The sequence below is a fragment of the Crocuta crocuta genome, unplaced genomic scaffold, assembly GCF_008692635.1.
Source record: "Crocuta crocuta isolate KB4526 unplaced genomic scaffold, BGI_CrCroc_1.0 scaffold110, whole genome shotgun sequence".
NCBI lineage: Eukaryota > Metazoa > Chordata > Mammalia > Carnivora > Hyaenidae > Crocuta > Crocuta crocuta.
Genome location: NW_027527386.1, coordinates 482,715 through 503,399, shown reverse-complemented (window position 1 = coordinate 503,399; position 20,685 = coordinate 482,715). Strand labels below are relative to the sequence as shown.

The 20,685-nt window shown below is 55.1% G+C and overlaps 2 protein-coding genes and 1 long non-coding RNA gene across 4 annotated transcripts in view; 1 reads left to right on the top strand and 2 right to left on the bottom strand.

Annotated features, from left to right (window-relative positions):
- Positions 1–1,468: 1,468 nt before the first annotated feature.
- Positions 1,469–5,343, bottom strand: TUBB4A (tubulin beta 4A class IVa). The gene is made up of 3 exons (XM_077750435.1): positions 5,064–5,343; positions 4,841–4,951; positions 1,469–2,460 (listed from the first exon to the last, which is right to left on the bottom strand). The coding sequence occupies exons 2-3, from the start codon at positions 4,899–4,901 to the stop codon at positions 1,469–1,471; spliced, it is 1,053 nt and encodes a 350-aa protein (XP_077606561.1). The 5' UTR covers positions 4,902–4,951; positions 5,064–5,343.
- A 5,909-nt stretch (positions 5,344–11,252) lies between these two features.
- On the bottom strand, positions 11,253–14,230 carry LOC144221493 (uncharacterized). The gene is made up of 3 exons (XR_013332089.1): positions 14,173–14,230; positions 13,099–13,222; positions 11,253–11,531 (listed from the first exon to the last, which is right to left on the bottom strand). It is a non-coding gene; the product is annotated as an uncharacterized LOC144221493 (long non-coding RNA).
- The window catches only part of TNFSF9 (TNF superfamily member 9), an 11,669-nt gene continuing 2,444 nt past the window's right edge, over positions 11,461–20,685 (top strand). The window contains exons 1-3 of one of the 2 annotated variants that reach the window (XM_077751953.1): positions 11,461–11,542; positions 18,026–18,105; positions 19,664–19,738. In XM_077751953.1, coding sequence (XP_077608079.1) covers positions 18,100–18,105; positions 19,664–19,738 — 81 coding nt within the window. In that variant the 5' untranslated portion in view covers positions 11,461–11,542; positions 18,026–18,099. Of the gene's footprint in view, positions 11,543–18,025; positions 18,106–19,663; positions 19,739–20,685 lie in introns of those variants that run through there. The other variant, XM_077751962.1, reaches the window with a different exon arrangement.

Genomic DNA, 20,685 nt, shown 5'->3' with positions numbered 1-20,685 from the left:
GGTTTTCCTGGTGATTCTTTTGTTTTGTTTTTTAAAAAGCTTATTTGTTTTGAGAGACAGTATGAAAGCAGGGAAGAGGCAGAGGCAGAGAGGGAGAGAGAGTATCCCAAGCAGGCTCCATGCCAAAGTGGGAGTCCAAAGTGGGGCTTGAACTCATGAACCATGAGATTATGACCGGAGCTGAAATCAAGAGTTGGAGGCTTAACTGAGCCACACAGGTGCCCCCCATTATCATTTTTTAAATGTAAGCTTTACACCCAACTTGGGGCTCCCCAAACTGACAAGCCTCAGGCTAAGGGTCATATGCTCTACCGACTAAGCCAGCCAGGGACCTCACACTGGTGATTCTTTGGCACACTAACATTTAAGAAATGCTGGCCCATGGCCCGCTCTCTCAGTCCCTCTAACAATGCCTTAAGCCCCTAAATCCTTGTATTAAATCCCTTTCTGCTTAATATGCCTACAATGGTCTCTGTCCTGAGCTCTGGCTGATAAAAGGGAATCAGAGCTCTAGACTCAACGTGTCTAAAACCCCAAGCTCACTGCTTGATGACCATGGGAGGTTGGCAAGAGACTGTGCGTGGCAAATTGCAATTTCCAAAAGTGGTCACAGAGCTATCTCCCATCCCACATGCCCTTCTGGAATCTTTCCTCTCTACCCGCAAGAGGTGGAGTCTACATCCTACCCCCTTGAACCTGGGTGGGCCTTTGTGACCCCATTGGTCAGGAGATCATGTGACTTCTGCAGCGGGGTCAGAAAAATGCAGTGTATTCTGCCTTGCTTTCCTGGCTCATGGGGAACCCGCCACCATGCTTTGAGGATGCCCGAGCTGACTGTGGAGGGTTACTGATGCCCTTCCTCTACCCACCCCATTTGAACAAATGGAGGCTCAGAGACTCGCAAGTGGTTTCCTCAACACCATGCTGTTAGTTAGCGGTATGGCCTGCTCTGTCCCTTTTTGAAATCTCTGCCATAATCCCCATGTCAGATGTCCTTCAGCACCCAGGTCCATCCCATAAGCTCACTTGCTGGCCCTCCCACAGGGAGATGATAAAACGCACGGGGCACGCACCTGGCAGGGCACCAGTTTATTTACTGCGGTGAAGCGGAGGGGAGGAGGCCTGGGAGGCTTGAGGGCACAGTGCCTTTGGCTCACATGCTCCAGGGCTTCTTTCCCCTGCAGCGGCAGCCCCCGCCGCGCGCCCCCCCCAAAGCCAAGGTTGGCTAGGGCTGAGGGTAGGGAGTGGGGAGGGGCGGCAGCCAGAGATGAGGCACTCCGAGGGGAGGTGGGGCAAGGNTCGTGGGGGAGGTCAAAGGTGAAGGAAGGCTCCCGGAGTTAAAGGGTGGGGCTCACGAGGGGGTGCGCGCCGCCTCCACGTTAGACGAGCTGGGGGAAGGGGGTCAGATGGACGTGGGGCCCGTGGGTCAAAGGTCAGCTGGGAAGGCCGGGTCCCTGGGGGGCGGGGCCTAGGCCACCTCCTCCTCCGCCTCCTCCTCGAACTCGCNCTCGGTGAACTCCATCTCATCCATGCCCTCGCCCGTGTACCAGTGCAGGAAGGCCTTGCGCCGGAACATGGCGGTGAACTGCTCCGAGATGCGCTTGAACAGCTCCTGGATGGCCGTGCTGTTGCCGATGAAGGTGGCGGCCATCTTGAGGCCGCGCGGCGGGATGTCGCACACGGCCGTCTTCACGTTGTTGGGGATCCACTCGACGAAGTAGCTGCTGTTCTTGCTCTGCACGCTCAGCATCTGCTCGTCCACCTCCTTCATGGACATGCGGCCGCGGAACACGGCGGCCACCGTCAGGTAGCGGCCGTGGCGCGGGTCGCACGCCGCCATCATGTTCTTGGCGTCGAACATCTGCTGCGTGAGCTCGGGCACCGTGAGCGCGCGGTACTGCTGGCTGCCGCGGCTGGTGAGCGGCGCGAAGCCGGGCATGAAGAAGTGCAGGCGCGGGAAGGGCACCATGTTCACGGCCAGCTTGCGCAGGTCTGCGTTCAGCTGGCCCGGGAAGCGCAGGCAGGTGGTGACGCCGCTCATGGTGGCCGACACCAGGTGGTTGAGGTCGCCGTAGGTGGGCGTGGTCAGCTTCAGCGTGCGGAAGCAGATGTCGTACAGCGCCTCGTTGTCGATGCAGTACGTCTCGTCCGTGTTCTCCACCAGCTGGTGCACCGACAGCGTGGCGTTGTAGGGCTCCACCACCGTGTCCGACACCTTGGGCGACGGCACCACGCTGAACGTGTTCATGATCCTGTCCGGGAACTCCTCGCGGATCTTGCTGATGAGCAGCGTGCCCATGCCCGAGCCCGTGCCCCCGCCCAGCGAGTGCGTCAGCTGGAAGCCCTGCAGGCAGTCGCAGCTCTCCGCCTCCTTCCGGACCACGTCCAGCACGGCGTCCACCAGCTCGGCGCCCTCCGTGTAGTGGCCCTTCGCCCAGTTGTTGCCGGCCCCCGACTGGCCTGCAGAGGGAAGGGGGCGGTTACGGGGAAGGCTCCCCCTCACCCCCACCCGGGCCGTCCTGAAATGATGGTTTTATTAGCGTTACTGTAGATCGTTCTGTCCGCTTCCACCCTTGCGGCTTCTCACCCGGCAGCCAGAGGGGAGCCTGGGAAGGCCGGAATCCATTCATGCTCCACTTTGGCCCGGAACCCTCCTGCTTTAGCTCAAAAACCAGCTCCATCTTTGAGTAAACGCCCTCCCCCCAGCCCCTCTCCCGGGCCCTGCGTGACTTCCTCTTCCTGCTCTCACCTCCTCTCTCTCCTCTTTTCTGGCTTACTCTTCTCCAACCACAGGGTCCTCCTTGCTGTTCTTCCAACACGCTAGGCCCAGTCCTGCCTCAGGGCCTTTGCACATGCACTCCCTCTGCCTGAAATGGCCTTCGCTGATACCCACATGGCTCTCCCACCTCCTTCAGGGTTTGTCACTCTCACTGAGGCTTTCCTCTCATTTCCTATTCCGCTTCCTTGCTTCTTTGCTTTTTTTTTTTCCCCCTGAAGCACTAACAAACTTACCTTGTCTTATTACTCATGTTTATTGTCTGTAATCGCACAGGGAAATGTGACCTCCAGGAGGACAAGGATTAGTATTATAGAGTGTGGGCTGGTATTTTCGTGAAAAGGTAACGTTTCTTCCCATCCCCTCCTTTGACTCCACCCTGGTCTGACCTCACCAACCGTGTCCTGGACTGGTTCCACCCTCCTCTCCACTTTCTGCAAAACAGTCTGTTCTCCTGCCAGCAGCCAGAGGGCGTCTGTGAGCACCTGAGTCATGCCCCACACTCCTCTACCCACAACCCTCCAGGGCTCTCACTTCCCTCAGGGTACAAGCCCCTCTTCCCTGCAGACCACAGTGCCCTGAATAGCCCGCCCCGACTGTCACCTGCCTGCACTCACCTCCTCCCTCTCTCCCCCTCGCTCAGTCTGCTCTAGCCACATAGGCCTCCTTGCAGTTCCTCCAGCACACCAGGCCTGGCGCTGCTCCAGGACCTTGACACCTGCTGTTCATTCTGCCTGGGATGCCCTTACCCCCAGGTACTCACATAGCTTTGTGCCAATGTCACCTCCTCAGATAGAAACAGGATTGCCAGCCTGTCTCCTGACTCCACACTTTTACCATTGCCTTCCCCACCCTGTCTCCCAGAAGCCTTCAAATCTATTGGTCCCAATGGAGTCACCCATAGCTATCCTAGACTCCCTCACACCCTTTGGCCAACATTATTTGGTCCTTCCACAGCCAGATCCTGAGGACGTATTGTATGCCATACCCACACAGGAACATCGTTATCTTGCTGAATCATCACACAGACCAGAGAGGGAAGTCGCTTGTCCAAGGTCACACAGCTTGTCCTGTCAATGCGTAGACTTCAGACTATAAACCAGTCTGCTGTAAGCACAGAGAGGTCCCCTGGGGTGCTGGGGGAGAGGGCGGGGCCTGGGGTCTGAGGCCAGGTGGTGTGTGCAGCCAGCCTGACCTAGGAGGCACCAGGAAAGGTGTCACTGAAGGCTATTCACAGAGCATGTACCCCCGGTGAATCTGGGTGCCACAAATGTGTCTGCGGTCTTCACAGACACTTTTCCCTTGGTCTTGCACATCTTTCCTCCCTTCGATGCCTCTTGGTCAGTCTGGGTCCTACTCATATTTTAGGCTGCAGGTGTTAACGGTGATAAAGGTAATGAAAGGTACAAATGCTTATGTACCTTTTCCTCTCTGCTAGATATCGTTCTAAGTGCTTTCCGCACATTAAGGGCTTTAAGCCTCACAAACGTGGTGAGTAGGTCTTTTTTTTTTTTTTTTTTTAATAATCCCTGCGTTAAAGATGTGGAGACTGAGGCACAGAGAGATTAGAGAGCCCATCTACAGTGCCCAGCTGACTCTCAATCAGTGGCTAAGTTGTACTTATTTATCTTCTCTGTTATGCATCTCTCTCCACTGGGATGTCGGCTCCAATAGGCTTAGAGAGTCTTGTCTGCTTTGTTCTTCTGGGGTAACAGCGGGGCCTGGTATGTGGTAGGTGCTAAAGAAGTTATTTGTTCAATGCATGAAATGGCAGAACTGGCATTTTTCACCCAGGCAGTCTGGCTCCAGTCCACGCTGTTAAATCAAAATGCCACCTCCTCCAGGAAGCCTTCTCTCCACCCTCCTCCATATCAGATGCCCCTCCTGGGCTCTCACAGTGAGTGCCCTGTGTGTCCTCTGTCACAACCCTGACTGCCCTGTTCGCCTCCCCTGTGAGGCTCTGGGGCCCCCGTGATCACCAGAGTCCCCCATGCTAAGTGGAGAATTTTCACCAAGCATTTGGAAGTCAAAGGAACAAGGGGGCTTCCTATGCCTGGAACTCACCAAAAACAAAGTTGTCAGGGCGAAAGATCTGGCCGAAGGGGCCAGAGCGGACAGAGTCCATGGTGCCCGGCTCTAGGTCCACCAGCACGGCTCTGGGAACATAATTTCCTCCTGCAGGGAAGCAGATGGAGGGCAGCTGGAGGTGCGGGAGTGCCAGGAACCAGCATCCTGTCCCCTCCCCGCCTCCCCACCCCCACCCCCGCAGGGGCCCCCTGAGCCCTACCTGTGGCCTCGTTGTAGTACACGTTGATTCTCTCCAGCTGCAGATCACTGTCTCCGTGGTATGTGCCGGTGGGGTCAATGCCATGTTCATCACTGATCACCTCCCAAAACTAGAGGGATGGTGGTGGTAAGGGCAGAGAGAGGGGAAGCAGGCGGCCAGGCCTGCCCCTGCCTCTCTGGGCCCACGACCTCCAACTGCCTTCCTAGCTGCCACCTGTCCCCCAGCAAGGTGAGTGAGGGACCTAGAGGCATGGTGGGGCGACAGGCATGAGGCAGCAAGAAGGGAGAGGTGGGGGCGGGGGCGGAGGCGAGTCACCACCTCAGCCTCGCCTGCCGGTGTCAGCTCGCCCAGGCTGCAGCGTGCGGGGAGGGGCAGGCTCTCTTTGTGCGCGTGGAGAGGACAGTGGGCCAGCTGTGAAGCCAGCTGTGGCCAGCGGACACAAGGCTGGGCCCCACCCCNGCGGCCCTGCCTCAGTTTCTCATCCGCAGCCTGCCTCCTCATTCCACGTAAGTCTCGTTTGGCAGACGACCGAGAGGGGGCTCCTAGTGGGGCCCAGCTGGGGGCTCCGGAGCTGCGGTCCGTTTCGGGAGGGGGCGGTCGGTTCCTGGAGGACCTGTCTTGGAGCCGGTTAGTAAGCAGGCCCGTGGGGTTTGTGGACGCTGATGGAGGCTGTAGGGGCCCTGCGCTCCCCCTGGACGCCCCTGTTGGGCTTTGGGTCCTCGGCAGGTGGGGCCATCTCCAGCCTTGCCTGGGGTTGAATCCCGGAGCAAGACTTAGAGCTGGATTATACGTGGGATGGATAGATGGCCCCTGGGGCTGCCTGCCCCCTTCCCCCCCACTCGCCCAATAGGCACCTCTCTTTGCCCTACCTTCCATTTCTTTTTAGCAGAATGACCTTGCACGGTCACTTTGCTTGTCTTTGGCTGAATTTCTTTATCTGCAACACGGGGCAGTCAATGCCTGCCCTCTAAGGCCATTGGGAGGGTCCAATGAGGTGGCCCAGTTAACAAGCCGGGCCCCATTTTCTCTGCTCGGAGGAAACAATACATTGTAGCTGTTAGAACTACAATTATTATCAGTGGCTGGAGGAGGCTTTCTGTGCTGACCCTCAGGTGGAGGCCAGACCTCTTGGAGCCACCTTCTGCTGGCCTCTCCTGTGCCATCCGGTGGAAGCCTCCTCCTCACCTCCTCCGCACACCCCATGGCTTCCAGCCCTTGTGGGGTTGGGGGTGGGGTTAGGCAGCTTGGCTACTGGGGCTGGGACCTCACTCACTTTTGCCTGCGCCTTCTAGTTTTGACCTGAGGTTCCCAACAGGGGGACACTTGGCCGTGTCGTGCCCGGATAGGGGGCGTGTGTGGTCCTGGCATCTAGTGGGTGAACACTGCCAAACATTCTACAATGCACAATACAATCTCTCCCCCTCCCTCCACCAGCCCCAAGAATGATCTGGCACCAAATGGCAATGATGCCGAGGCCTGAGAAACCTTGTGTTATTAATTGGGAAAAAAATGGAGACCTCTGAGCTCACATTAGACACCACAATAGGTTTCTAATGGGTTAGATGTGTTTTTTTTTTTAAATGTTTTTTATTTATTTCTAGGAGAGAGAGAGAGAGACAGCGTGAGCAGGGGAGGGTCAGAGAGAGAGGGAGTCACAGACTGAAACAGGCTCCAGGCTCCGAGCTGGCAGTCAGCACAGAGCCCGACGCGGGGCTCGAACCCACCAAACTGCAAGATCATGACCTAAGCGAAAGTCGGACGCTTAACCGACTAAGCCACCCAGGCGCCCCACGGGTTAGACGTTTGTTTTATGGTATAAACCAGGGTGCCCACCCCCAGTGTCTGGGAGTCACTTCCTTTTGTCTGCCCCCCCTAAGTTTTATATTCATCTTTTAAATTTATTTTGTTAATGTTTTATTTATTTCTGAGAGAGAGATACAGAGTGAACAGGGGAGGGTTAGAGAGAGAGGGAGACACAGAATCCGAATCAGGCTCCGGGGTCTGAGCTGTCAGCACAGAGCCCGACTCAGGGCTCGAACCCACAAACCATGAGATCCTGACCTGAGCCAAAGTGGGTTGCTTCACGGACTGAGCCACCCAGGCGCCCCTAAGTTTTATATTTAATTGTGCACAGAATCCTGGGGCCTCAGTAGGTCAGATGATTATGAAGGCAGAATCTCTTGGGGAGCGGGGTCAGTGGGATCCTGTAACCCAGGGGGTCTCAGCTGCGGTGATGTGCTCCCCACACACTGGGACGCTTCCCAATGTCTGGAGACATTTCTGTTTGTTACAACCTGGCGGTGCTACTGGCACCTAGTGGGGCGGGGGGAGCCCGGGCATGCTGCCCAACACCCTACAAGGCAAAGAACTGTCCAAACCCTAAAGGTCAATAAGGTCAAAGCGGAGAAACCCTGACTTGGAATTTTGAAATTATGACCCAATGTGTTAACAACTGATTCCCAAGATATCGATTTCCACTGACTCATGCCTTTAACATGCCTCAAAAATTACGTGTTGGCATTTTGTAATTTTTAAAAATATATCAAGAGTCATAGAAAACATAAAAATGGAAGTGGCCCTGCTGGGAGGGGCTGATGTGGGGCTCAGCCCCAGAGAAATGGAGACTCCTGTATCACTCCACTAGGGCAGGGCTGATCTGGGTTAAGGACTGAGCCCCAGAGGGCTTCCTGGAAGAGTGCACCTGGGAAGGGACAGTCTCTTGAGAGTACAGGCCCTATAGTGTCCTCTACCTCTCTCTGCATCAGGGCATCCCTGGAGCTCCCTGGTCGTCCGCAGGCGAGCAGAGGGAGGGCAAGGGGGGAGAGAATGGAGAGTAAGCGTGGCCTTCTAGCATCTGGAGTTGCTGGGACCTGGCTGGCAAAGCCTGAGATGTAAAGAGGCCAGACACGTAGAAAGCCTGTAGGGATGAAGACAGAGGGGGGTGGGCTGATGTCGCTTGTACCCATGGCTGCCCCTCCCCAGGATGGGAGGTAAAAAGCGCCAGGCTCCCAGGCAAGCCGACCTTCCCTGGTACCATGGCATCACCTACCACTCAGAAAGCCATCAGGGCTCTCCCTGCAGGATTCCGAAGACCAGATTTATACGGGTGGTGCCAAGAGTCCAAGATCCGGATGTGGCCAGCGAACAGAGCCAGGGACCAGAAAAGGAGCTGGATGATGGGCCGTGAACAGCCTGGTTTTTTGTCTTCAGGAGCGGGTCTGCCCACAGGAGTGGGTGTGTACAGGGACTCCCCAGCGGCTGCATTTTTGCACCCACCTGCCTCCCTGCCCCCAGGCAGCCCTGGGGTGAGGCGGGACATTCTATCTTGCTAGTTTTGTATGGAAATGGGTTTCAGCCTCTAAAGAGGCTATCGGCTCTAGTGTTGGGAGAAACATAGGGTGCCGAAGAGAGGGTTTCCCACGCAGTCTGGTGAGACCCTGTGGGGAAGCTCACAGCACCCCCACCTCTTGCCAGGGTCACAGCCCCAATCAAACCAGGTTGGCTTCATCAGGGAGCCCAGAAACAGCAGAGGACGGGCTCTGGATTTTGCAAGGGAAAACAAAGCAAAACTCCCGTTTTGAAACACCGGGTCAAGGCACCTGAGTGGCTCAGTCGGTTGAGCGTCCAACTTTGGCTCAGGGCACGATCTCATGGTTTGTGAGTTCGAGCCCCACATCAGGCTCTGCACTGACGCCTGGGTGGAGCCTGTTTCCCATTCTGTGTCTCCCTCTCTCTGCCCCTCCCCCGCTCATGGTCTGTCTCCGTCTCAAAAATAAATAAACATTAAAAAAATCTTTTTTTTTTTAATTTTTTATTTCTAGGAGAGACATAGACAGCATGAGCAGGGGAGGGTCAGAGAGAGAGGGAGTCACAGACTGAAACAGGCTCCAGGCTCCGAGCTGGCAGTCAGCACAGAGCCCGACGCGGGGCTCGAACCCACGAACAGCGAGATCATGACCTAAGCGAAAGTCCGACGCTTAACCGACTAAGCCACCCAGGCGCCCCAAACACCAAGTTAAGTCACTACCTCAGGGTGAGCAGGAAGAACAGGGCAGAGGCCATTGGGCGTTTCAGGAGAAATCAGGCATCAGCACTTGGGGAATGCTCGTGAGGTGGGGGATTCCCAGAGACCCAGAACATTCTGCTCACTAAAGGGACCACCCTTTTTGAGGTCTGCAAAGCCAGGGAAAGGCCTGTCTTCTAGTTGTGTGTGATCTGTCCACCGTGGGGGGTGGCCACACTGCTACCCTGTCTGTGAGTTTTGAGGCATTGCTGACATGCACCCCAACTCCCAGTCTACCTTGGGGGGGGGGGAGTCTGTTTTGCCTATTATAAATGATAATAGAGATATTTTAGCCAGATTCTGTTCTAAGTGCTTTGAGTGTGTCAGTTCATTTGTGCTTTAGCTCGTGAAACCACAACTTCAGGAGGCAGATACTGTTATATCCCCACTTTACAGATGAGGAAACAGAGGCTCTGGGAAGTTGAGTATCTCATGCACAGTTGAGGCTGGGAATAAAGTGCATGCATTCTAGCTCCAAAGCCCCTGACCTTTTATCACTACGGGGGGTGGTAGTTACTTTGGTCTTAAAAAAAAAAAAAAAAAAAAAAGGAAAAAAAAAGAAAAAAAAAAAGCCTGGCAGTTGAATGGGCTGTCTTTCAGGAGGAAAATGTTGCCAGTGTGGCCAGTAGCTGGTGTGAGCTATGTGACTGTCACATGCTCCGTGGCCTGACCTCTGTCTGTGCCATTGTGTCTGCCCACCATGCTGGCCCCGCTGTGTGAGATCTGATGCCACCATCCAAATCTGTGCTCTCTTTGTCCACTGAGTCATTGACTCCTTTCCAGAGGCTCCCCTTCTCCCCGGCTCCTCCTATCACCTCACCACCCAGACCTTAGACCTCCACTGCCACTGGGCCTGAGTTCCCTTCCCCCTGCCCCTGGCAGACCCCAATCCTGGGCATGAACCCAGCCTGGCACGGGCCCTCTCCAGCTGCACAGAGGGGGAGACAGAGTTCTGGAAGTTGCTGTTCCAGGACAGGGGTGCTGAATGAGCCTTAAGAGGAGATAGGCCCTCCCCATTCTAGCCCTCCCAAGTCCAAGGGCATACACAAGCTCTGTGGAAGCCGTGACTGGTGCTGCTGGCACCAAGCTTGTGGGTGGGGCGGGGGACAACAGAGCATTCTCTGGCCTTGCCGGGTGGATGGCTCGCCTCCCACTAAACTAACACTCGCCACCAGAGATGCCATGGAGTACATCCCAAGGGGGCATGCTCAGAATAGAAGAATTTTCTGGGAGATGGGTGGGGGAGAGGTGGAGGAGGGCTGACACGGGCTGACCTCAGTGCCCCCGGTGGGGACCTCTCTCACACCCCGGTGGGGTGTGGCAGATCGCTTCCTGGGTTCTGCTCATTGCCCACGTGCTCGCCTGGCATCGAGGACATTCCCGGGGTGCCTGGTGCAGGCGTCGCGATGTAGCTGCTCTCATAGTTGAAGGAAAGTGGACTCGGGGGACACTGCCAGGAAGCGGGGCCTTAAGAGACTTGTGGTCATCTTATGCCACCAAACACGACGGCGCCCAGATGCCCGGAGACATGGCCACGTGGGGGTTGCTCGTGAAGGCTGGAAAGGTCACCTGTGGGACCCAGACCTGGACCACCTCTCCCAGGCCAGCCTGCGGGCCACATTAGGGTGGGGAGAGGTCACCACGAGGGTGCAGGGGTGCAGCAAGAGTGGGAGACCCCAACCCTTTGTTCAGCCTGCATCCCACCCCCCCGTCGTGGGAAAAGGACGGGCTGGTTTCCCATCAAGCCAGGCAGCAGGGAATGGCTTCCTATGTCACCAAGGAGGGTGGGCCATCCTCCTATTTTATGTCAGATCTGGGTGGGAGTCCCACATCCGGCAGGGGCGGGACTTCCTGCTACCCCAGGAGAAGCCTGTGGGCTTCTTCCTAAATACCAGAAAATGGGCGGGGGACTTCCCTTTTCAGCAGGATAAAGAGGCAGGATGTTCTCTCTATGTTTGGAAGAAAGAGGCTTCCCAACTCCCCAGGAAAGAGGCAGCACCGCATCCTGCTTTATGAATATGAGGGGTGGGTTTCCCTGTGCGTTAGGGGGGCCGGGGCTGTGCTTCGTCTAGCTCTGTGCTTAAGGCGGAGAAGCAGGCGTTTCCTCTATTCTGTGTTAACAAAGGGTGAGTCTTAACATTTATTTCCTCGGGGAGGGAAGTCTGTGCCATCGAGCAGCGCGATTTCCCATTTGGTTGGGAAGAGAGTTGGTATCTGTCCCCGCCTTTGGCTTACGCTTTGCCAGAAAAAGGTGTGAAGCATGTAACCACCGCACAGGGTGAAAGTGGCCAGCCGCTCACCGCAAAGAGGGAGATTCAGAAGCCCACGATGATGAAGGCTGAGTGCTCGATGATGTCATGAGCCACCCGGGGGGATTTGGTGGTAGTGTCATCGCAAGAGAAGCCCTGGATGGAGGGTAAGAATAAAGTGCTGTCGCTCAGCTCACTGGGGAGGCTGACTGCCAGGGCCGGACAGTTGGCCTGAGGCTCACTCTCCTTAGGCCTTCTGGCCAGCCCGCCCTGCCTGCATCTCCACAGCCTCGACTGGGCAGGGTGGGGAAGGCTGTGTAGGGAAGATGGTCTGGACAGAAGGCCAGAGGCCAGAGCCCCAGGGACCCATGCATGGGTGGGGTCGAGTGCACAAGACAGGTAAGGGATTAGAATAATGAGGGGGCAAGGGTAAGAGGGCTCCCGTTCTTTTCTTTTTTTAAAAATGTTTTATTCATTCTTGAGAGAGAGAGAGAGAGAGTGCAAGTAGGGAAGGGGCAGAGAGAGAGAGAGGTGGACAGAAGGTCCAAAGCAGGCTCTGTGCTGTCGGCACAGAGCCCGATGTAGGGCTCGAACTCACGAACTGTGAGATCGTGACCTGAGCTGAAGTGGGACACTTTTTTTTTTTTAATATTTTTATTTATTTCTAGGAGAGAGAGAGAGAGACAGCGTGAGCAGGGGAGGGTCAGAGAGAGAGGGAGTCACAGACTGAAACAGGCTCCAGGCTCCGAGCTGGCAGTCAGCACAGAGCCCGACGCGGGGCTCGAACCCACGAACCGCGAGATCATGACCTAAGCGAAAGTCGGACGCTTAAGCAACTAAGCCACCCAGGCACCCCTGGCTGTGAATCTTCTTGGGTTCTCTGTCTTTGTATGTACAGAACCGTGTGTTTTTGGAACTGTGTTTGTGTGTATGTGGTGTATTTTGATGTGCGCACCTGTGTGCTTGGGGATGTCAGTGAATGGGGATGCGTGTGTCTTGGTGTGTGCACATATCATGCACCATGCATGTGTTGTGTGAATAGGCGGTTGTGCACGGGTACGTGTCTGTGATTATGCACGTGTGTTCCCAGAAGTGGGGTATGTGTGTGTGTTCATGCCTTTATCTATGGCTCTGTATCTGAGCTGGGTGATAATGGTGCGAATACTGAGTATGAGCAGGGACTGGGCCATGGGGGGTGGTGGCATATGTCAGCCACACATCTGGACTCCAGGCAAACTCAGGCCATAGAGGTACATCTGCACACAGAGTCCGACATACACGATTACACAATACAACCACGCAGTCTGACCCAGACACACAGACTCTGATGCACAACTCAAAAAGACATACAGCAAATCATATGAAAGAATGCAGAAAAAACTGTTGAAGGGAGAAAATAAAGTCATACGCAAGACTAACAAAAAAGAAAAAAAAAAACCACACGGCCAGATGCTGTTCTGGGCACACAGACCCAGGGAGACGGGTAAACATCCAAAGGTCACACTTGCAGAGAGTCCCTTTCTCCTCCATGCACACATTAACCCAGTCACCCCTGAAAAACACTGATGAAGATGGAGGACCCAAGTACACGCCCGATGGCAGCCAGCCAGCTACCAGCCAGCAGTCTAGGGGGCCTTGGATAAAGACAGGCAGATAGACCCCTCCTCAGATGGTTGGGTGACGTGTGGGGGAGGGCCTCAAGGCTGGTGGGGAGGGGACTCACCCAGCAGCAGACAGAATATGTCCAAAGCCACCAACATCTTGGAGATCCAGGTGTGCGGTAGGAGGTGGGGCAAGAGTGTCTTCCACTGGTCCTCACACCACAGGCACTGGTACCAGGTCACGGGCTGAGGCAAGGCCAAGATGGTATGTGGTAAATTCATCCACCGCGGGGCGACAGGCTGGGCACACCCACCTGGACTCGGGTTAGTGTCCTGTGAGCTGGGTGGGGCCGGCCAGGGAGAGACGGGCCTGGACAGAGAACGCCACTCTGACAGGGGTGGGGTCCCATTGTAGGGAGATACGTAGATGGCCAAGAGGGTAGGGCCTTCCGGAGCAAGGGCAGGGCTGGGGAAACTGAGGCCTCCCTAGCTCCGAATAGCGAGGAGTCCCCACCCCCACCCCCACCCCCATCCCACACAAGGAACTTGGCGGCTTCGCGGTAGGGTCTTGATACTGTGCGCGGGGCCTGGAAGACAGGAAGGGTGGAACAAAAGGGGCGGGGCCTAAAGGAATTAGACGAAATGACTGGAGACCCCGCAGGCCGGAGTACCCGGGAAGTCAGACCAGGGGTGGGTATGGGTTGAAGGTTTGGCCCAAGAAGGTGGAACCCAGGAAAGGGGAGAGGATTTGAGCTCGGAGATAGAAGAGCGGGGCCTGGGAAGAGGGTGGTGCTGGACTAAGAAAGGTAGAAAAGTGGGGCAGGAGAGTGGGCGAGGCCCCGGAGGCTGATGGCTGGGAAGAGGGCAGAATCTGGAGAAAGACTGGGAAGTGGACGAGACTGGGGGTAAATAAGGCCTNCGGAGTAGTAGGCGGTACTTAGGCGAGGACAGGCCTGGAAGTAGGGTGGGGGAGATGTCTGGGAAATAGGCAGGACTTGGGGAATGGGCAAGACCTGGGAAAGGGGGGTGGGAAATGACTGGGAAGTGGGCGTGGCTCGGAGCAGGAGTAGGCGGGGCCTGGGTGGATGACGGCAGGGGAAGTGGGAGGGGCCCTAGGGAGAATGACGCATGAGTGGGAGGGGCTGGGAGTGGTCAGAGCTTGGGAGGAGGTTCGGACCTGGAAGGGGCTGGCCCACCTTTCTTAGGGTCAAAGTCACGTCGGCCATGGTTGGTGATTCTCTTGCACCAGTGGCCTCTGCCCTGGACATTCCAGAACTTGGACGATTCCTTGGTGGTCATTTTCTGGCCGAGAGCCAGGCGGGGCGGGCGAGCACCCCTTTCTCTGAGCCAACGGTCGCCCCGCCCTGCCGGGCTCCGTAGCCGCGTCTCATTGGTCGGCCGGGGGCCAATGGGAATACGCCTCCGGGCTCACTGGCTTCTCGGAGGTACTTCCAGCAGCGTCCGGCGCGGCCGCGGAGCTAGGTTGGTGGGGCCGGGCATTTGAGTGTCTTCCGTCCAACCGCAGCTTCCCGGCTCTGTTCCCGAGCTCAAGGCCTGCCTGATCCGGCTCCGGCCGCCCGTCTCCCCGCTCTCCCGTCGCCACGCCCCTTCCTTACCCGCCTTTGCATTGATACCAAAGACCTAGAAGCACCTTCTGCTACTCTCGGGCTAAAACGCCCCCCTACGCCCACTCGCTTTGCAGCCCCGGGTTGAGGCTCCTGATCCACCAGGGGGCGCCCGCGCCTTACCCTGGGTGCCGCTGGCACCCAGGGACCTATGGAGTTCTCAAGGACGTGAAGGACAGGCACCTCGGAGACCCTGGGTCCTCACTAGGGGAGTGGTGGATCTTGGGGGTTTGAAGGATGGACCTGGGTTCCTTTGGTTTTGTTCCATTGTACTTTGTGTCTTTGTTTCAAGTGTCTTGGCGTGTCTCTCTAGGTCTACTGGCGCCCGTGTGTGACTTGTGGGCCTTGGATGGGTGGTCTCTGGGTGTCTGGTATTTTGTGTCTCTGATTGCATATCCCGGAGAGTTTGAGTCTCTTTGAGGCTGTTTATGTGTTGGTGGGTATGTGTATAGCTTTGGTGGCTGCTCTTGTGTATCTATGATTATGAGTCCATGTATGTGTCTCAATGTGTGTGTGTGTGTGAATGTGTATGTCTATGTGGCGTGTCTGTGTGTGTGTCTTGTTTTGTGTGATTGTGTAGGACTTCAATGGAGGTGTCTATTGTATCTCTTTGTCTTTCTGCTTTGTGGCTGCCTCCCTGAGCAAGTTGGAGAGTCCCTTCCAGGTGGTGGCCCTGCTGGGACTTCCTTCCTGGGGCAATTGGGCTTGCTTCCCAGCAGAATGACCTGGCTTCTCCTGCCAGGCCCCTCTGAGGGGTCCTGGGGGCTGGCCCTGGTCTTCCCGGGGCTTCCCCATTCCTGTGTCCTTCTACTGCCCTTAGCAGGGAAACACCATTTCCTGCCTTTGATGTCACTGGTGCTAAAATTTTCCCTTCTTCACCTCAGGCTACGGGTTTCTTTCTACGTGTGTGCACACCTGACCACAATTCCGTACTTAACATAAAAAAAAAAAAACCAAAACAAAGCAAAACAGTAGCACATGGAAAATGCAGGTGGGCGAAAGTACATACAGTGAAGGAGCCACATTTGCTCGCCACTGATTGCTCTGTTTTTTTATACCTTCTAGAAATGTGCTGTGCAAATACAAAACATGTATTTCAGTACATAGCATGCTGCAGCTTACTTAGTTTTCCTAGCCTCAGAGATCGCTATCAAGCCTCAAGGAGGTGACTCAACCTTGTCCACAACTTGATTACCAAATTGATTCTATGAAGACTAATCTGTCCATTGGCTGCTTTGGCTGTTTGCATTCCCAACACTTTTGTGATGGACATTCCAGCCTGTCTGTCTTTCCGTTCAGATGTCCACACTAGTTTCTGGATCCTGGTGGTGTGTTCAGAGGGAGAACCAGACTATCAGCCCCACTGGTAGCAACGGTGGCTGCCCATATAGAGCACCTTAGATGCCATGCCGGGCGCTGTGCTGGCTCCCAGTCCTGGACAATGATCTTATGAGGCGGTGACTGCTGTTAGGCACACTTCCCAGATGGGAAAACCGAGGCACAGAGAGGGGAAGGAATTTGCTCAAGATCACACAACCAGCCAGAGGCAGAGGTGGGATTTGAAGCTGAGCAGTTTGGATCTTGTGCTGGTGCTGTTCTCAAGTCGAGACAGAGCTGTGCATGTATGGGACCCCCTCCCCCCTCCTCCCCCCGCCCTTTCCTCATCCCTAAACATGCAATGTCACATTGGAAACACACAATTCCAGAGTAGCTGGCCACACACTCCAGCTCCACAAAGCTGAATTGCTTTGCACGAGCATGCCTGGTAGTGCCGACACAACATCACAGGCGCACACACTCACATACAGGGCGCTATGCTTTTCCGGCCTATTCAGGGCTATAGAGACCTGAACCTAGCTTTTCCAGAGACTTGGCTAACTTGTACACCACGATTCCCCCTTCTGTGTCTCTTTCTTCCTTCAACACATGTTAACATTGCCACAGCTCGAGACCAACTCTATTCAATTTGATTCTTTCCTTCCCTTTTCCCCCTTCTTGTTTACACACTCCCCTCCATTTGGTTGCTGTCTCCCTCGAGTACTTACTCAGCAGACACCACTAATAGTCTCTGTTATGCTTTGCCTCTGCCCTGGGGGAGACAGAGGATCCAGGCCAGCTAGAATTTGACACAGGGTAGGGGGGAGGCCGCCTGCAGGGGCTGGGGAGCAGTGCAGAACCCAGAGACAGGGGCGCCTGGGTGGCTCAGCTGGTTAAGCGTCCAACTTCGGCTCAGGTCATGATCTCATGGTTCGTGGGTTCGAGCCCCGCATCGGGCTCTGTGCTGACAGCTCAGAGCCTGGAGCCTGTTTTGGATTCTGTGTCTCCCTCTCTCTCTAGCCCTCCCCTGCTCACGCTGCCCCCCACCCCCGTCTCTCAGAAATAAATAAAACATTAAAAAATTTTTAAAAAAGAACCCAGAGATAAGGAATCAAGTTTTGCTAAGGAAAAATCAAGGCATACCTCCTGGAGGAGGTAGCTGTTGACTGGGCTTCCTAGGGGGAAGACATGGGGCTCCTCCCTCCACCTACTTCCTGCCCAGTCCCCCCTTGAACTCTGTGATGAGAAGGGTGAGGATTCATGTCCTTACCCCTAAAGGCAAGGGAAACTGAGTCTATGCTCACCTTAGGGAGACAGCTGAAGACAGAGGTGCCACGCCAGTGAACGTGGGGTGTCAGCAGGGTGATGCTGAGAGCCTCCTGGTGGGCAGGGCTGCCTGGCTCAGATGTCCCGACCACAGCAGCATGTCATGCGTCATGGCACTCCTTGGCTGTGGCCTGATACTGCCCCGCTCTGCTGGGCTTTGTTTCCTCTCCTTGGGGTGGTGGGTAGTGTATAGAACTCTCCCAAGTCCCTTGGTGTAGGGAGGAGTTCAGAACAGTCATCGTGAGTCACTGAGGCTCAGTGACTTCAATTTTTGTTGGAGTCTTCATTTCTACATCTACGTCTTCGCATCTACATATCAGGGATGACGTTCTACAGAGGCTGTAAAAGATTCAGCGATCATCTTTGCCAGCTCACCTTTATTGAGCATTTACTCTGTGCCTGGCACTGCTCACAGCGAGCTCTCGACCACCCTTTGAGGGCTACTGTTATTCCCATTTGACCTGTAGGAAAAATGAGGCTCAGCAAGGTGAAGCAGCTTGCCTGAGATCACACAGCAAGACCTTTGAGAGCTAAAATTCAACACTCTGGGGCAGAGTTGGAACTTTTTTTTTTTTTTCTGTAATGGACCAGAGAGAGTAAATGCCGTGGGCTTTCTGGGCCCATTTCTGTTGCAACCACTCAGCTCTGCTGTCGCCTTGCCAACACGGCCATAGACAACACACGAATGAGTGGTCATGGCTGCGTGCCAGTGGACACCGACATTGGAATTTCATATAATTTGCACACACCATGAAATAATTCTTCTTTGGACTCTCCCCAGCCACTTTAAACCGGAAAAAAAAAACCCAAAAATTTTGTAGCTCGTGGACTGCGGTTTGTTGACCTCTGGAGCCCATGCAGGTAACTGAATATTATGGAGGCTTGCCATGTTCTAGGCACTGGAGGGAGAAGGGACACAGGCAGATGGAGATGCCACTATTCAGGAGATATCCATGTTGTGGGCAAAACCTGCAAGGAAATAAAGGAATGAGAATATTTCAGATGGTGGAAATGCTAGGAAGGAAACCCCACAGGGGTGGTGTAACTGGGACCCCAGGGCGGGGGACACTTTCATGCAGGTCATCTGAGAAGGTGAGGCTTGTGGTCTCCCAAATACCTCTCTTTGTCATTTTTGTCAGTGGAAGCAATCCTTGGCTGTGGCCTACTGTGGGGGTAGGACTCAATGGGGCGCCCCGGTGGCTCAGTCAATTAAGCATCTGACTTCGGCTCAGATCACGATCTCACGGTTTGTGGGTTCAAGCTCCGCATCGGGCTCTGTGCTAACAGCTCAGAGCCTGGAGCCTGCTTCGGATACTGTGTGTGTGTGTGTGTGTCTCTCTCTCCCCTCTCCACTCGTGCTCTGTCTCTCTTTCTCTCAAAAATGAATAAGCGTTAAAAAAAAAAAAATAAACAGACTGGCCCAAGGGGCTCCTGGATGTCTCAGTTAGTTGAGCTTCTGACTCTTGATTTCAGCTTAGGTCATGTTCTCATGGTTGGTGTGATCGAGCATGGGGCTCTGTGCAGAACCTGCTTGGGATGATCTCTGCCTTTCCCCCACACAGGTGCCCCCCCCCAAATAAATAAAAACCATGAGAAAATCTTTTGTTAAAAATTTTTAATGTTTATTTTTTCGAGAGAGAGAAAGAGAGAGAGAGAGAGAGACTGTGAGGAGGGAAGGGGCAGAGAGAGAGGGAGACATAGAATCTGAAGCAGGCTCCAGGCTCTGAGCTGTCATCACAGAGCCCGGCACGGGGCTCGAAACCAGGCGCCTTGAGATCATGACCTGAGCCAAAGACGGATATTCAACTGACTGAGCTACCTAGGTGCCCTAACATTTAAAAAAAAATCTTAAAAAAAAAAAAAAACCAACAGACTGGCTTCTTGGCAGGGTGATGCCATCAGGAGATGGCCCTCAGTATCTGTATATTTCCTTCCTCAGTATCTGTATATTTCCTTCCTGGTTGGTCACGTTCCTAGGAGACGGCCTTCTGCTGTCCCATCTTCCTAGTCCTGGGTGCTGAGTGGGAGTGAGGATTGAGGTGGGGAAATTTCAGTCCCAGCACTCAGGGTCACCACGCTTAAGACTCTGGTTTCCAGGCTGACCCTTCTACCCGCATCTGGGTTCCTCTCGAGGAAAAAGTAACAGAAACAGCTGATTTTCCACCTTGGTGGGGAGAAAAGCTTTTGTCTCTGTTGGGAAATCTACTTGCAGCAAACTCTTCTATTTTAGCTGCCACCCACCAGCTTTAGGAGTGGGAGGGGGGCAGGGAAGTGGGAGAGTGTCACTAACAACTGCGGCTCGGGGATGGTAATGGTGGAATTGCGCCAGAGATTATATTTGGCTTCCCAGCCTTCCGGCTAACAATTCTGGTTTAGTTTTCAAAATAACTGCTTAGCTGTCACCGCACTGGGGTTTCAGGAAAAAGCGCAAGTCGACCTGGTACTCATCATCTCCGCCAGAGTGACGTTGGAACTGAAAGTGAACGGCAAGAAGGTAAGAAGGTGTCCGCTGCCTGCCTGCCGGTCTGGGGAAGGAACATTCATTCCAGCGGCAAGTGCGGAGGAAGGTCGGCGGTGCAACGCCCGAGGGGAGCATCAGAATGGCCTGGAAGGCTCATCGCCCCGCGACTCCGGGGTTTCCGCTCCCAGAGCCTCAACAGGCCTAGCCTGCGGTGCTAGAATTTGCATAGCTAACAAATCGCCAGGTGCTGCTGCTGCTAGTTCGGGTATCACACCTTATAAACCACTCATGTACACCGGAAGCATTTAGCACCTGTGAGCCACCGACAGCCAGTACCATCATTGTTTTCTTCCCGTAATTCCCCAGGGAGGCCCAATATCTATACCACGACAGGACGCAGGGGCATGCCATCCCATACTTAACCAACATTCCCACCCCCTCCCCACCCCGCGTTCCCAGGCTGCGGGGCAGGGCCGAGATCAGGTGTGGTGTCGGACAGGCCGCTCCCATTCTCCGCAGGGAGAGGTGAGGCCTGCAGATCAGAGGGTTGGCAGCGTCCACCGGGCTGGTCAGGGTGGAGCAGGGCTTTTGTAGGAGCTCAGGGCTTTTCCAGGGCCGCCTGTCTCTTAATAATAAACGGTGGCTTCCTCTTTTGGGGCCGAGTTTTGGCCGCTGCTCCGCTCCTCCTCCGCCTCCGCCTCCACCGCGGGACAGCGAATGGGAAATTTGAGTTTCCTCTGCTTTGGCCAAGCCTGGCCCTTCCCTACAAGGGGGATTTCTCTATCTGGACTCTCCAGCCTTCTGCTTGTGGGGTCCAGAGGGGGCCCCTGCCGGGAAGCGCCCAGGTAGGTGGGTGGGGGCAAGACGGGAAAGGCCCAGGGCTCCCGGGGAAGGTGAGGGAGGCCTGGGGGAAGGGCTGGAGGCTGAGGCCTGGCTGTCCTCTGACCCCTCTGCAGATATGCTGGATTTAGGGGAGCGCT